This window comes from Aythya fuligula, chromosome 2, assembly GCF_009819795.1.
Source record: "Aythya fuligula isolate bAytFul2 chromosome 2, bAytFul2.pri, whole genome shotgun sequence".
Classification (NCBI taxonomy): Eukaryota; Metazoa; Chordata; class Aves; order Anseriformes; family Anatidae; genus Aythya; species Aythya fuligula.
This window is the reverse complement of record NC_045560.1, coordinates 15,770,462-15,787,405: the sequence shown is the minus strand read 5'-3', so window position 1 is coordinate 15,787,405 and position 16,944 is coordinate 15,770,462. Positions and strand designations below refer to the sequence as shown.

The 16,944-nt window shown below is 37.5% G+C and overlaps 1 protein-coding gene across 5 annotated transcripts in view; it reads right to left on the bottom strand.

Moving 5' to 3' along the window:
• Nucleotides 1-1,636: 1,636 nt before the first annotated feature.
• ARHGAP12 (Rho GTPase activating protein 12) overlaps nucleotides 1,637-16,944 on the bottom strand; it is a 77,631-nt gene continuing 62,323 nt past the window's right edge. For 3 of the 5 annotated variants that reach the window (XM_032183253.1, XM_032183250.1, XM_032183252.1), the window contains 9 exons: nucleotides 14,721-14,822; nucleotides 14,265-14,363; nucleotides 11,833-11,932; nucleotides 10,790-10,909; nucleotides 7,784-7,882; nucleotides 5,702-5,779; nucleotides 4,518-4,652; nucleotides 4,150-4,252; nucleotides 1,637-3,713 (listed from right to left, as the gene is read on the bottom strand). In XM_032183253.1, the coding sequence (XP_032039144.1) occupies nucleotides 3,539-3,713; nucleotides 4,150-4,252; nucleotides 4,518-4,652; nucleotides 5,702-5,779; nucleotides 7,784-7,882; nucleotides 10,790-10,909; nucleotides 11,833-11,932; nucleotides 14,265-14,363; nucleotides 14,721-14,822 (1,011 nt within the window). In that variant the 3' untranslated portion in view covers nucleotides 1,637-3,538. Of the gene's footprint in view, nucleotides 3,714-4,149; nucleotides 4,253-4,517; nucleotides 4,653-5,701; nucleotides 5,780-7,783; nucleotides 7,883-10,789; nucleotides 10,910-11,832; nucleotides 11,933-14,264; nucleotides 14,364-14,720; nucleotides 14,826-16,944 lie in introns of all 5 variants that reach the window. The other 2 variants (XM_032183249.1, XM_032183251.1) reach the window with 1 other exon arrangement.

Sequence of the window (16,944 nt, the reverse complement as noted above, 5' to 3'; positions counted from 1 at the left end):
GAAAGTCTAATATTAGAGCTGCCATTTAATTCTCAACGAAATAAAAAAGACCAAGAGGCCAAGTTCCCTCTGCATGTCTTTCATGTTGGTCTGCTACACAGTGTGATCTTGTTTTACAAGTGCTCTGTTTACAAGAATGCTATGGAGAAAAAAAAAAATGTTCATTTAAGTCCCACAATCGCATAGGGCTACTTTTGTAAAGCTCTGATCCAGTCCTACCAGCTGCTTGCCCACAAAACTTTGCAATTGTGGAGCCTAATTAAGATTCCTCAGAGGAGCTCTCCTCTCCTTGGCAGTGACAGAGCGCCTCATTAGACATGCTGTACCTCCCCCCGCACCGAGCAGAATGCCCCACTGTGCCTGCTTTACGGCACGCCTGATGAATTAACCGATTGATTCTGAAAATATCATTACTTTGGGGCTAAATAAAGCTGTTCCCTCTAAGGGGGAAACGTCAGTGCTCCACGTAAGAATAAATTGATACTACAGTACCTACAGCCTCCTTTCTCTCCCACACTGCAAGAGTCGAGGATTCCCTTGCCGGAATACAAAGGGTTCAATAAAAAGGGAATTCATCCTGGCTTTCAGTGAGGATGGTGAGGAAAGTTTGGTTCTAGGCAGTAAGCACAACCTAGCAGCTTGCACTGAGGAGGCTTACCTACATGTAAGGACCTGTGTCCACTTCTCTCTCTAGCTTTAAAGAGGAGAAACTTGTAACTGGTATAAATCAAGCAAGTCTGGGAGTCGCTTGGTGGTAACGTTACGTGGCTGAACTGCAGAAGCACGCAGCTCTGTTACTGGAACAAGACTTGAAGTGGCACCAATGCCTAGCATCGTACCTTTGAGCAGTCATAACTTGTCAAATTAAAATTGAATTCTAGTCTAAAATCCAATCTGGTTCATCTATTCCTCAGCTCAGGCTTTAAATGTGCTCCATCTGATGCAAACAGCTTTCCCTCCCTGTGTTTGTGTAAAGATCTGTTCTTGATTTTTAAAAGAAAAGCTAACTGTAGGAACAAGACAACAAGGTATTTCAAGCAGGGAACAAACACTATATATATGCAGACATACACAATTTCAGGTTAGTCAAGACCATCAGCTTGGACAGCCTCCTCTTTCTGCAGGGTTTGAGTGTTTAGCTGCACCTCGTTAGATTAAGAAGTACATTCACTTCCCCAAACTAAAAATGAGAAAATTAAAACTTACAACAATTTACTGCACAAAACCATACTATATATTGTAATAACAAAATGCTTTATTTTCTGGGAATACAAGGAAAAGCAAAATGGCCATCCTCATTACCAAATGGTCCTAAAAAGGAATTCTTTCTTTGAATACAGAAACACTCATACAGAAAAGGCGACCTGTAGATAAGCTCTCCCCTTTAGCAATGGGTATTCTTTATTTTACAGCTGAAATTGGGATTTGAATAATCTACAACAACATATTTCAACTTTGTTTATGTTTTCTAGTCAATGGGGGCACATCTGCCACTGAGCACCGTTCTTGTTTGAAAGCCTAACAGGAGGCTGAAAATACAACACAGATGTAGCTATCACAATTCTCACCCACCTTGCTTTGCAACAAACCACAAGACTTCACCATTACCACAACAAGACAGTGAGAAAGCCACAAGGTAACTCGTCTTCTCTTTTATCTATGAAGACTTCTCATCCAAGCCTTATGCTCATGAAATTCTTGTACCAGTCATCTGATTACACCTCACTACTTCACCACATATCCCCTTAGCTGCAATCTGGAACTTTGTTGTGAAAAGCATACAACAGATCAAAAGTGAAATAAAAATATTTCCCAATGTATCTGCTTTTTAACAATAGGTTTGGAGCTGAGATGTTTTAAAGACCACAAATTCATATCCATAAATTACTTCTGCCCTCTCTGAATTTTATGTCAGAGTTTAACTTGACAAAGAGAGGGACTGGAAGATTCCTAAACTTGTCAGGCTATACAGAAACCTTTCATCTTTTAATTCAGCATGACAACTCTTTGCTGCACGTAGTGTCCATGCTAAGCAGTACAATACACCAGTCTTACTGTTTAAACGGGGTTCATGTTGTCTTAAGCGGGAATGGCAAACTCCAAAATAACTAATGGTTTTCTTTATTCAGGTTAGACATAACAAATATGTCAGATACAGCAGTTAGTCTAGAAAAATACATTTAAAAAAATCTTCAGCAGACCATGCTCCCTGTAACAAAATCTGTCAAAACCAATTTTACAAATTATTCTACATTAATGTAAAAAGAAATTCTTAAATTTAGCATCATGGATTCCATCAAACATCTATCAAAACATGAGTTTCACTATTTGCAGATGTTAGAATTCATAATACATTTTCTTCTAATGTATCCTGTACATATTAAATAACCTAAAAGGCTCTTCTTGTAGTGCATTAACAGTTTAGCAAGCACACTCAGTATTTTTCCAGTACCATTTGCATTACAGGTATTTGCCCGCAAATGTAATTAACATCTAAAAGTGCACACAGTTAGGTCCCCCCTCCCTCCCCATAACCTGTTTCACTGCTGAAACCCAGACATCAACTGGAAACGTTATGCTACTGCAGCAAATCTACCCATGATTAGAAATGTGTGACTAGAACGTTCTTCTTAAACTATACAGGAACTGAATTATATACAAGAGTCAAAAGGACAGCCTGTATTTACATCAAGAAACTTCCACTACCACAGCATTATACCAAGTACTCAGTACAGTGTTACAGTCGGTATTTACTTAGGATTTAGCTGTAAATCAGTATAACACAAAACCTAGCTCAGAGAACGCCCTGAAGAAAATGAACATGTGTATTAAATATGACTTCTGTTATGCCACAGGACAAATATCCATAGCTGGATACTGGTACAAGTTCAGTGTTTGAAACAGTGTGCTGTTCTATAAAGCAACTAAGAAGTTCCAGAACGGTTGCTGGGGAGGGGGGGGGAGAAAAAAGGAAAAAGGACAGCAGATGTCATGTAAGAAATTAGACTAGAATAACTAAACCAAACTGTTAGCACAAGTTTAAGACAGTCACTGCATGCAGAAAATTCATGGAAAAGTGTCAGACAGATCTGTATCGCTTGTAATACACAAGCCTGAAGTGTAACTTCACTGATTTTTTTTCATATCAGTTGGTAGAACTTTTCCATACCAAGTGGGAATATTTTAAGATTAAATTCCAGATTATCCAGTTTGAGATTACTAGCTTTACTCTTCAAGAAATCCAGTGTATGAACCTATATTGCAATTCTCAACTGCTATTTAAAAAAAAAAAAAGGCAAACTAATTTTTTCAATTCACTTTTTATGCTGATTTTTTTCAAAGAAATCCAAACAAAGTGTTGACTTTAATTTGCGTTAAAGTGGTAAAACATTTCTCCTATTTCTCCCCTCTCCCAAAAGTGCAAAAATCAAGTTGCTGCTTGGTCCACAAACATAATACATCATATGCAGAGAGATTTTCCTTCTGATGGAATACTGCTGCCAACCCATCACTTCCAGTTTCTACTCCGAGAAAAATGTCAGCGTCCAAAGATGGCATTCAATTCCAGCAGAATTAATTCTACAATCTGATTCTGGTATACTGTGTGGACTGCTATGTTACCAGTCTCTTTCTCTGGTTTTAATAAGGTTGGACCAAAAACTATTGCTACACTTTGATAGGTCATTCGGTTCTTCTCTCCATTCTCTACAACTCTGGAAGGGAAAAATACACACACAAAAAAAGACATCAGTGTTAGAGTGATGACAGGAAAAAAGAAACAGTCCAAAGCAAATGACTATTCATAATATTTAATTACTAGTCTTGTTATTAAGACATACACCTGCTGTGATTTCCTTCTCCACAGAAAAGTTTTACTTGGAAATATTATTCTTGAAATCTTCATGTTTTTTCTAACTTATGTTAGAGAAATCAGCTGTTAGTCCTTATGGACTTTGCAGTAAATATCACAATTCTGACACATACTGTCTAAAGTCCACTGGTGCTCTGCAAGCTTGTATAAAACAGAGAGATATATTGCATTTATCAAGTCCAATATTTGCAAGAAAAATACAGTGGAAAGAGTCACCCACTATTTTAGATTTGATTATTTAGCTTTAAGGGAGGGTCAGTATTCTTTCTAATACTTACCTTTTCAGGTGTCTAAACAGTACTTGCATAGTGTCCTGATTTGGTTTTGGCAACTGTTTAATTAAATCTTTAACAGCATGGACACGCTGTCTTGGTTCTTGCTCTACAGAAGGAAGAAACAAAACCTCAATATTTCTGTTTAAAACTTTGCCATAAAATTTAAGAGACAGGGAGTAAAAGCTTGTTTTGCAGGGCTAATATTAGAGAACATACTGCCACCTCCTGGCCAGCCTCTATATTACTGACCGGCAACTGCAGGTAGCCCTCACAGACATTCAGAATCAAAATGTTCTTTTTACTAAGATAACTGAATTGCACATATTGAGCAGAAGTTACATAAAAAGCACATACACGTTTTCCAGACTTACTAATAGCATTGACAAAGTCATTGAAGTGATTATAAGTGAAGAGTGGCTCCGGCAATTCTCTGAAAAACATCTTTAGAGCTCCTGTGATGACATGTATATCTTCCCATTTACTGTCATTCAAGTCAAGTTTCTCATCTGAGAGACAAAAATAAACAACTGATGTTAATAATTTAACTACGAATGTCTAATTTTTTAATATATAACCTAGTCTTTCCCATAGTATTGTTGTTAAAGCAGTGAAGATTGTATTGTCCTTCAGCCTTTTCTCTGCTTTGTACAGCAGCAGCAGTGTAAAACCTTTTGTATTTATAGGTGGCTAGGAGAATACTTCTCAGAAAAAGCACTGTGTGAGATATTCATATGGCTGCATTCTAATGACAACACTGCATGCTCTCTTAGAAGGGCTAGAACACTGTCAATCCAGTCCTTGAGAGACCTGCAGCAATTTAGAGGCCCCAAACTGCTCGGAAAGGAACCAACAAGAAAAATCTCAACAGGAATTCCACCTCAGCCTGGAAGCAGGGTCTTTTCTGCAGCCAAACTGTGTAGGGAGATACATGTCACTCACTCCCTTACCAAGGACACCAGAGGAGAATATGAACTCCAATATAATACAAAATTTACTTCAAGAACCTGTTAATCAGGAAACGATTGGCCAGATATAGAGGGGCTACTGTTCTTTTCCCAGCTGCAAGCCACCTTGATTCCCACTGAACAAACACTAAGGTATAGGCACATGGAATTTTACACGAGAGTACAGTCTACAACAGCTTGCAATCCCCTTACTATAAGAGCATAGCAGATCTTGCTAAAAAGTAAACTTAATGCTAGTGGAAACTTAATATGCTTACTGTTTTCCCATAAGGTATGCAGTTATTATTATTATTTTTTTTAAACTCTTTTTGCCCCTTTGAATTCTAATACCACTTTTCTTTATAATTATGTTCTAGCAAAACCTCTGTGCTCCATGCAAGAACAAACCTCCAAAATGTTAGTTTTGTTCTGTCTTTCTTAATGATCTATATGTCTACTACACACTAACTTCATCTGTTTTGAAGTCATTTTACTTTGAGGATGACAATTATTAAACATGGTAGTTATACATTGAGTTTTTTTCCCCCTTTCTATGAACTTCAAATAATCTAAAAATCTATGTAATCATAATATAGTTCAAGGAAACTTACCGTGATTGACTGCAAATCTTAGTTTCTGTATCACTGCAAGATTACCACTAACTCGGTATAAGCCATCAACGTCTAGTCCTAAAACAAAGGGATAGATCCATTTTGATACCTTACATACATACAGATTCTGGAATTATTAGACTCCTTGCCTATAGGTCTAGCCTGAAAAATTAAAAACAAAAGCAACCCACCTAATCTTGTAACAACGACCACCTGTTCAACAATGCAAAAAATAAAACTAGCTTTTTTGATGGGCAGGGTACATCAGAGAAGATTTAGTTTTCAGACACACGTTTGGTAACATCAAGCTCAAAAGTAATCTCTAAGTTTCCTACCCTGTAGAACAGTAGTAAATGAGGCAACAGCTCCAAGTTTTCCCAATGAGACTAGGGATCTCGAATGGTTTTCATGGGTGGGCAGGGTATATGCAGAGTCCAACATGCAAGAACCAATTATTTTGTGGACGTTCATTTTTTTAATGCGTGGTAGTTAAGAAAAATCAAATCAAGTCATGCACAGAGCATCTCAAACTTGTCAAGTGACCAGGTTTGCAAGAAAGATGACATGCATGCACACTCACTCTTCAACAGCCTTCAAAGTAAACAGGTAGCCCCTGCCTTTACAGCATTGAGCATTCAACCAGGCAAAGAAGAAAACCGTGTCTCTGTGGTTGCTACTGCAATTATTCAGAAGTGATTGATTAGCAGGTAAAGAATTTAATTGAAATGCCACTTGAATGCAGCATGTAAGTCAGTGCCACTGAGAGGGTGAGTGTTGCCAGAATACCTTCAGTCCCTGTAGCTCCTCAAGGAGTAGTCTGATGCAATACAGCACAGTTACCAGCACCATCTGACATATCCCTTTTCCCCATAATCCACTAGTCATTTCTTTACAGAAAGAAATGATTTGAAGTGTGTTGGCAGTAGCAAGAAGAGTTGAGGAAGTGGGGAAAAAACCTGTTCATTTCTGCCAGCTTCCCCTCGGGTATTTAAAAAGGGAAAACTTCACCACTATCTTCACTGCAGTCCTGTCTTTAAAATACAAAAAAATTAAAAAAAGAACAATGCAAAATAACCCCTTTCTCTCAAACTGCAGACCACAAATGGCAGCAAGCAGTTATCTTTTCCCTCCCAAACCATAAAATGAGAAAGGACTACAGGTTGCAACAAAACCCTACATGAAGTTCCCATGGAAGATACCTTAAAATTCACTTATAGTATTCCCTTGTAAACACTTACCCTGATTCTCAAGAGAATGTTCTCAAATTAACAGACTGGTATATCTGAGTGATAGTTATGGCAAATCCACTCTCAGGTGATATGGCAATGGCAATAGCAAGAAACAAGCAAGGAAATTAATCCAGACTAGAGCCAAGTCAGAAGTCAAAACCAACATATTTCAAACAAAAAAGGGTGAAGATGTCCTTTAATGCCACATATAGCTTTCAAACATACCATTTTTTCCCAGCTATTAGGTAGGAGAGACTTATTTTCAGTGAAAGCAAACAAAAACTATGTGTGGACACTGATAGTCTCCAGAAAAGCATGAAACTTCACATAGCAATCTGTGTAAGAGGCTGGAGGAGATCAAAATAATAGGTTCCTCTTCTGGCAGTCAAAGCTTATACAGAGCAAGAACACCACTTTTTTTTCCTATAAGTTTGTTTCAAGGAAGTGTTAATATAAGTGACTTTGTAAACATGTTTCAACCTTTCAGAAACTAACGGTTGCATTCAGACAGTCTCTCTTCACCTGGAAGAAAATTTTGATGAGATGAGATCTATTACTTCTTGTAATCCCTCCTCCCTTAGGCCCCTACTGTTAGGAGGCTGCCTTTTCCTTATCTTGAAAGATATTACGTAGATCAATTCCTCAGATGCAAGACTTCCTCTCCTCTCCCATCCCCAAACTGTACTCCACCTACCCACCCACGCACTCTTGAAAACTCACTGCTAACTGCAGCTACAGGTTTCAGATTATTTTCCTTAAGTAATCTACAGCATTTTACGAATTACAATGTTCAAAATTAGACAGTGTGGTGAGCAATAGAGATTTGGAAACAAACAAAAAAAATTCACCATACCATGTTCCTCAACATGCTCAATACACAGCTTCACGAACTTTGGCACCGTGCTGTTTTCTCTTTGACACAAGCTGGTGAGATTGGAACCAAACACTTGATCTGGAACCAAGTAAAGAGACTGATTTACAGTGGAACAGGCTTCAAGTGACAGAACTAGTTCAGGTTAAAACAAACCTCTACAAAGAGCAAAGGCTACTGGATACAATTGTCGCAGTATTAGAGAGAAAAGGGGAAAAGAGAAAACGAGAAAAGTTTTGAAAAGCGTTTCCAACAGCTCCCAGTAAGAAAAAGCTCCCGGTGAGAAAAAGTGTCAGCAGCAACCCAAGCATAAGTAGGGAAACTTTGGTACTGAAATAATTTTAAGCCATCAGAAGAACACTTGTAAGAGTCATAGTCATTGCTGTAATGGGAAACGTAACATTCAAATGTCCTGTTGTACTTCATTCCTGTTCCAAGTTCAAAATACATTTACTGTAATCTTTGCTAAACAATCTGAACAGAGATATGGAACTTCAACCAAAATAAATGCTTTTGTGGATTTTTTTGGGGGGGAAAAAGTAAAGTCATCCGCCATTGAACTTACTGTTTAACCCTACATTACACATTCAGTGACAGAGAAAGGCTTTAATGTAGGAGTTAAAGACTAAGTTCTGACATGGATTTGTAAATGATGAACCTTTATACTGCAGAGCTCTGAAGTGTGACTGTGTATATGCAACCTGGCCACAAGGTTGGAATTTCAGTAAAGGTATTTATTGGCAAAGTCCATACTTTTGGACATCATTTCGAATCTTGTCCTCAAAATTATACTAAAGCCAGATGTAGTGTTTTCTATCTAACTGGAGTTACAGTGAAAGTCAGCTGAACTTTTCATGTTCTTGTAATGTCTTAGTAAATGCCATCAATGTGCTAACTCCTCTTGTTCAGATTGTATGGTAGCACTGAAATCTTTCCCAGGCCAGCTTCTATGGTTTTATTAACAACGGCCAAATAACTGATGACCTCCCAGGTTCAGATGCATGAGACTGAAACAAGGTCTTGAAATAGAGAGGCAAAGCTCACGCTCTTAAAGGGAATAAAGTTCTATTTTATCCTTTAAACATGGCATGTAAGCGACCATCCTCGCAATATCTAGTACATCTTGCTTCAGAGCTTATGCAAGAGGGAGACTGCTCTTGCATTTGCATCATGCATAGCATCTAACCCACTTTTTATGTTTAGAAATTTAGGCAGGTTCACTAGCAACACTTGCATCTGACGAGCACTTTGGGAAATCCAAACAGCTCACCAAAGCAATCGTACGGTATGAAAATTGGCATATAATGATATTATTAGCTGTAGGCATATAAGGTCAGTGACCCAAAACACCTCATTCCTGCTGCTGCTACTCATGCAGCCAGCTGTATAAGCAGAATCAGTAGCAAAGGGTTGAGAAAGCCCAGGAAGTAGAAAGCCAGAATAGCAAGCAGCTGTAGCAGGTAAAACAATGCAGATTAGGTAGCAGGAGAAAATACTAGTATGTAACAAAAGGATTTGCTACAACTGCTTCTGACTTTAATAATCTCCACATGTACCAGAATTGTATTTATTCCTCTCATCTTAAAAGTAGCTTTTGTAATTTTGTTTTTCCACGTACCAAAGCTTTAGCACAGTTACTTTTGTGCTTAATGCATGCTGTTTCAAGCCCATTTTCCAAGATTTTTCATTTTTCAACTCGCACTACATTTGCCAAGTTGTCATTTACTAAATTTATTCTGTAGCAGCCACAAAAGTACACTAGGCCTTTAAGTAGACCTTTGTATTTTTCACTCATACAGTAAACATAAAACTGTACAGTGCAGATCCAACTTCGTAAGTTTACATCATGCTTTTAAATAAAAACAAACTCTTCTTTCCTTAATATCTTTATTAAAAATCCAATCATCAGCATGCATACGTACACATTGAACTTGACTTAGCATTCACCGTTGCTAATGTCAGAAGTTATATCATGGAGAATTCACATGAATTCTAAGCTGTAAAGCAGAGCAGAACCAAGTCTGGGAATAATGCCTTCTTATCCCAAACAAAAATTTCATAATTTATGGTTAAGTTAGGTTTGCAGATACACAAATATATCAAATGCCACATGCAACAGAAGCACACCTGTTAAAGTATGCAGTTAGGCAAATCATAGTCGGATTTGGGTTATTTGCCTACCCATACGCTATTTTGACCCTAGTAAAGCACCACCTACAAGTCCTGCTAAAGCATACAAACAAGCAAAGGAGGTTTTACAGAAAGTACCAGAAATTAGCAAGAAAAAAGTTACACAAACACATTAACTTTGATCTGTGCAAATACTGTTCTCTTTCAGAGTTTATACAGGTGTGACAGATGAAAGTATAATATATTAAATTATCAATTCTTTCATAAATTGCATTTAAGAATATCTGTTGTCAAACATTTGTTTGTAAAAAATGTATACATTCAAAGAAAAAGGTTAGGGAAAAGATTTCCTTTAAGATTCCTTTAGCCTCTTTTTTTTTTTTTTGCCTAAATATCTCCTTTCTTATGAGATGCTGCAAGATTGTCTGGTTCCATTCAGACTAAGAACACCCTTGTGAAACATACGAGCATATGCACATGTGCTCAACTTTCCTTTCCCTTGTACAAAGGAATGATTATCTGGCTATCCAAAATTTCCAGCTCAGAACTGCAGACCAAATGGAGTCTCTAGCTCAGAAACACTCAAGCTCCATGTAGGTCCCTGGTCTCTCATTTTGCACTTCAGTTTTGCCAGTAATGAGAGTAGAAGAGGACATCCTTCATCAAGTTTAGCAGCTAACAGCATTGCTCAGAAGAATGACAAACACACACCAGTTCCACTATACATACAAGACTTTTGTTAAGCCAGCTATATACATGTGTTTTACTCTAAAACTAGACAATTTAAACCCCATTTTACACCTGAACTATGAAATTTATTTTTTCAAATTATTTCCTTTGTCAAAAAAGTTCATTTACCCTTAATGTAGCCTTTTTCGCGGACAGCTTGTAATGTAGGTCGTCGTGTAAGAAACTTCTTTAGCTTCGTTTTGGTCTTTTTCTGATCTGTAGAGTCTATATTGCTAGGCATTTTCATTGCTGGAAACAGAAATGCACTTCACATTAATATCCACAAAACCAACACTGAACTTCTCTGCCAAGGAATCAATATGAAAAAACATCTCAAAAACACATGAAGATACAAAAACTCTTCAAATTTGCATTGCATCTGCATTTTCCTTCATTTTTTGAACTCCTTGTACATAGCATTCACTTTTCAAGCTGCCAATTCAATAACCTTTCACATAAAACTTCTAAAACCAAGTGCCATCTGTGAAATTAAATGGTAATTTACATAAACTAAACATGGAATTTAAATTGTATACCTATGTTTCAAAACCAGTCCTGCCACTCATTAAGTATTTTAAATGAAATAAATACTTTCTTGCAAATTACATAAAGCCCAGAAGTAAAATACAGAAAAAAAAAGTCTGCCTAATATATTTCTCTGGAGAGAAAGAAATTTCTGTGGCAAAAGCAAATTTCTCTGAAGGTGTGATTAAAAATGCTTAATTTCTGCAAGCAAGCCAAAATAACATCACTAACAACTTGTGAAATTGAAGTTTATGTGAAAATACTTACAGATGCTGTACCACAAACAAAAAAAACGTAAAAACACCCAAATCAGTTTTGAACAGGCAACAGGACAAAACGATTCTTAATCCAAACTATTCATAAGAGTCAGAGAAAACATCCGATTACCTCTGTACATTTGACAACACCCTGAAAATAATCCATTTCACTACTCCTGTTCTCTCCCATGTTTTAAGTCAGATTAGGAAAACATGAATAAGAAGTTAGTAATTGTCACCAAGGTGGAGAAGGAATTATACCAAAGCATGTTTACAAATTGGAGTAGTTTCATTCTTAAATGTCTTTTTGATTTCTTTTCTATTTACACTTAATAGTAAAGACTTTTTTTTCATTGCTAAAAATGAATTCTTGGAGAATTTTCTACTCACAACGAAGTTTCTTAGAGTCTTTATTCTCTTTCTCTTTGTCTTGTTTTTCCACCCCTGGCGAATCTGGTACCTCATCTTCTAAAGCTTCATCAGACTCTACCTATTAGATTTAAGACAACATAGAGGTCAGTTTACCAGTTTACAGAACATAGCATTAAAGGACATATCACGGAGACAGTTCTAAAATACACTTTTTGTTTCCCCTTTAATGGTATTCAGTTGGTTCTTCCTGAACTCTAGATGATAAAATTATCTTTCAGCTGGTATCTGGTATTATACCATTCTCACTGTAACTGAGTAACTCTGCCAAAACTATTTGATCACAAGACCCAATAAGGACAAAAACTCGATTACATAAACTAATAATTTTTTTCCTCAAATCAGTAGACAAACATCAGCTATTTTATTCACGTGGTCTACTACAGAAGCACCTGATTTATATGGTCTAAAACCCATTTCTAGAACATTTACCCTATCTGTAATTTCTAACTAAAATTTTCTGTCACAGAAAACAACAGCCAGTTGGAAAACTTCATCGCTGTCAGAACATACACAGAATTCACTCCAGCAGTTTATTCCAGGGTCCAAAAAGCCTTGCTCTGTGTGTTATTGTTCTCTCAGCACATTCATAGAACCGTAGAATGGTTTGGGTTGGAAGGGACAGTAAAGATCATCTAGTTCCATCCCTCTGCCATAGGCTGGGTTATCACCCACTAGATCAGATTGCCCAGGGCCCCATCCAACCTGGCCTTGAACAACTCCAGGGATGGGGCATCCACAGCTTCTCTGGGCAACCTGCTCCACTGCCTCAACACCCTTTGATATTCTTGGGGAAAAAAATAAAAAAAAAACACAACACACGTTTAAGTGAAAATGTAAATCATGTTGTAGTGTGTAGGCAGAAACCGAAGTCTACACAACTGTCTATCTGCAGCCTCATACTTAAGCTGGTCATGACATCAGACATTAATAAATAGAAAAAGAATAGAAAAAGAAGTTTCCTTTGGTCTCAGTGCAAAATATCCATTCCGTCATTGACCTCTACTAACTGCTCTTCTACTAAAGCAGAAAGACTTCATTTCTATGCAATTACAAAAAGATCAGTAATCTATTTTCTTAGAAGTGTCTCTCATCTTAAAAATAATGCAAGGTTGTGTACTATAGAACACCGAATGAGCAAAAAAACATGACTATTCATGACATAAAACAAGTTGCACTTTAACCTGCTGGGTTGAGAAGACTTTAAACAAGCCTCATTCCTTGTTGCTTTTCGAAAGCTTTGGATAGCCTTTCTCGTATGTCAAAGTTCACTACATTCAGCAATTCAGTTAATGTCCCTGCTAAGGATCTCTGTCACTGACATCATTTGGACCTCCAAACGATGTCTCCATTATTGAGAACATTTGAACAATATTCTCTTCAAGAGGCCTCTAAGTTCCTCAGGGCTGTTAAATTTCAAAGCTATGTTCTGTTCTACTTCCTCAACACGATATGTAGTACCTCACTCTTGCCTCAGTTATATCCCAGCCTTTCCATTTCCATTTCAGCAAGGGAGAAGTGTCAGCAGTGTTACGTGTGACAGACAGGAGAAAGGTGTTGCTGAGTGACTGCCTGTTATTAACAGTCTTGACATTTTTGTACCAGAAGTTAAGGGGCCCAAACTGTGAGCACAAAGAAACTAAACCATTTGTATTACCCTGCTGTGTTCGGGTGGAAAAAACTATCAAGGGTTAAGAGAAATGAAGGCCACTGACTGACAGCAAAGCATCAACTTTAATTATCTGCTGCCTGGAGACTAGGACATAAATGCAGCTTTTCTGGGAAGGAGCCAGACCTGTAGCTACACAAATTAAGAATGTGCATTAACTCAATTTGAGGGTAGTATTTTCTCCAATGTCTCCTCCAACTTCTGAATTCAAAGATGGTAAAATCTTGTTCAGCAGCATCAAGAGCAAATGCTTGATCACCTTTCTGTTGATAAGGAGTTGGCGTTATAACACAGTATTTTGCCAGGGCTTTTGATTTACACTTTAATGTAGTCTTATTAATTGAATAGCAGTAACAGATGCTGACTAAGTTAAGTCACTATGCTAAGCATTCCCTTGGCAGTCCTTCCCCCTTTTGCTTCCCGTCAGAACCTTTCAGCTTGCTGAGATAGAAAAATTGTCTGGGCACAGCAGGAAGCTCATTGCTGAGCTGGAGATCAGTCCACACCTCCCAGTCCTTAGTCCAGTGGACCATTCTTCTTCCCTTGTCACTATTAGTTATATTTCACTTGTCATCACCAGAAACTGCCACATCTTCAACCGCCAGCCCATGCTCAAGAAAATGAAGAAACTAAGATCTATATGAAGCACTTGGAGTCATTACATAAATCATTTTACTAAACAGTATTACCTTGAAAACAGAACCTTCATGATTCCAATACATACCTGATTGTTGATGGTGTAGTTAAGAACTTTATACCATTCATTAATGAAGCTGTCATTATCAGACTGAATTAAGAGCTCAGTTCCTTGGCGGGTTCTTAGCTTTAAAAAAAAAAAAAAAAAAAACAGATGTCATCAGAATTGAGAAACTTACTAGAATTCCCAGTTGAAATTACCTAAACCAAGTCAAACATCTCTTTGGCACAACTTCTAAATAATATATAGCTACTCAACAATCAGTGAAAGCAGTACATACATCTGCTTAAAATTTAAATGCATGCATATAGGCTGTGCAGACATGAAAGAAAGGACATTTCTTGCAGGTACTAGAATAAACATACACGTACATTTGAGAGGGAAGAAATAGAAAAAACTGAACTAATTGAAGCTTATGCTTAGAGACACTTTCTGAAGTCACTTGAAGTGCCTATAATTTTGCATTTAAATAAAATAATTTACCTCAATAACATTCTTTTTGCTGGATTTGTCCTTTGAAGCCCAGTCAATCAATGCCCCTTTGAGATCCACTGTAAATTCTGGCTTAGACTGATTGACACCAAACTTCTGGAAAAAGGAACAATGATGATGAAAAGAGAAAAAAGCTTCTAACAAATAGCCTTGCAATTCTCTAAATGCAACACACCAACATTTTATTTGCAGCCTAGATGATTTAACCCAAATACAGTACTTTGCTACATATCAACTGACATGATATCAGGAAAAACAAAAAACATACCCCCAAAAATCTTTAAACACACCTATTAGAAACTGCCCAGCCTAAGGACTTTAAAATTCCATAGTTTTAAGTGCCAGATTCTAGCAGAGGCTTTTTTCTGTCGCAAGTAGTAGATGTCCATAGATATTTTGATTACAGCTTGATCTTAAAATAGTCCCAAGCTTTCAAGACATAAGGCTAACACATAACTGAACGCAAATCATTCAGTCAGTTAACAACATCAATATATAAAAACACATATCCCACCAGGAACAGTAGCTTTGCCAGATAGGAATCACTACACACAATACATCCCTCTTGCACTGAAAGAGCACTTTCAGCTCTTACATTTTCAGAACAAATACTCTTTTTAAATGTTTCCAATGATGCTTTTTTATATTAGATTTATTTAATGTTTTCCTTTAATGCTTCTAATGTAATACTAGAGCATACTCCACTAAGTAAACACAAATCAATTTCACTGCCTAGCTACTTAAAAAAAAAAAAAAAAAATAACCAAAGTGATTTTAAAAAGCATTCTGAAGGGTTGCTGGTGGGTTAATAATTGAGGAACGCATGAGGGAGCTATTTTTACTTCCTACTTGTACATTTATGCTGGGTATGGCAAATTTTTTAAGCCAAGTACTTTTATTAGGGTTTCAGCATACACCACATAGCTTTGAAGTATCATTCCTCAGGGAAACCAATTTAGGGAACCACACAAACAAGAAGCTCCAACTGTGAATAAAATAAGCAAAAAAAAAAAAAAAAAAAAAAAAGAACAGGAAAAGCTGTCAATTGGCTGCAGTACAGAAATTTAATGTTGTACATCTGAGGACAGCCTGTAGTATCTGATCCAACATAAAGATTCTTTTCTACTTCTGGAAAGAAAACAGAAAGAAAAGAAAAAAAAAAAAAGAAAAAGAAATTTTGTTTCTGCAAGAGCTCAGGATGACCTGAGCCTCAGGACAACCTCCTTGCTGTGAACACAAGGCTTGCAGCCTGTACCACAACAACCATATCCAAAGTGAGAAAAAACAGAAAACAGAATTAATCTGCTGCTTCTGATTAAATTCCCAGCAAGGATGTTAATTAATGCTAATTGTGTTTTAGAAAGGCTGTTTACCACTAGAAAATCTCCCTGTTTGATTCCTAAGGGCAATTAAGCATTAAATGGAAAGAAACAACATGTGAAATATCAGAAGTGGGGAATATTTCTAGTTTACCCAATGTCAACTTATGTCTGAAAAAACCTTCTAACCTGATTCTCAGATATCTCATCTAAGACTATTGCCTAATAATAGCTTTTGGTAGTCCAGTTCAGAAATGGAGTTCGCAGAAGCTAGAAGCAAATGTCGGACAGATGCACCTCTGGCAATCATGGGCAGCTGTACAACAGCTGTCTATTTAGGAGACCCACACAACTGCTGCATATGCAGCTGAAGTGCACCAGGCACACACCATCACCTGACAGCCTACAGCAACTTTCCTGCATGCTGGAAAAGAAAAAAAAGAAAAAAAAAAAAAGATTTATAGAGCTTGCCACTGGAGAGAGCAGGAGATTAGTGCCAAAGTCCTGTGCAAGATCAAGGGATTTATTAAAAACACCTCCCACATGATGCTGAGCAGCACAGGAGATGACCTGCTACAGGGGAAGTCAACAAACAACAGTCCTTACTGTTTTGACCAGAGCGAGCTTCCCTCCTGCCCTGCAATACGGTCCCGTTTGCTGAACTCCAGGTAACAGACCCCAGTGCTACCTCAAGCACTGTTGCACTCTACCCTTGTTTTCAGGCTGACTCCCTTCAGCATATCAGAGGAGCACAGAACACAAAAAACAGAAGCCACATTTGCCGGGGTAGAAAAACAGAATTCTTCCTCAGCTCCTTCACATGAGCAGTGCCAGATCTGCAGTTTCAGGATGCAAGCTGGTGAAAACAACAAAGCACACACTCCAGCCTCTCTGCA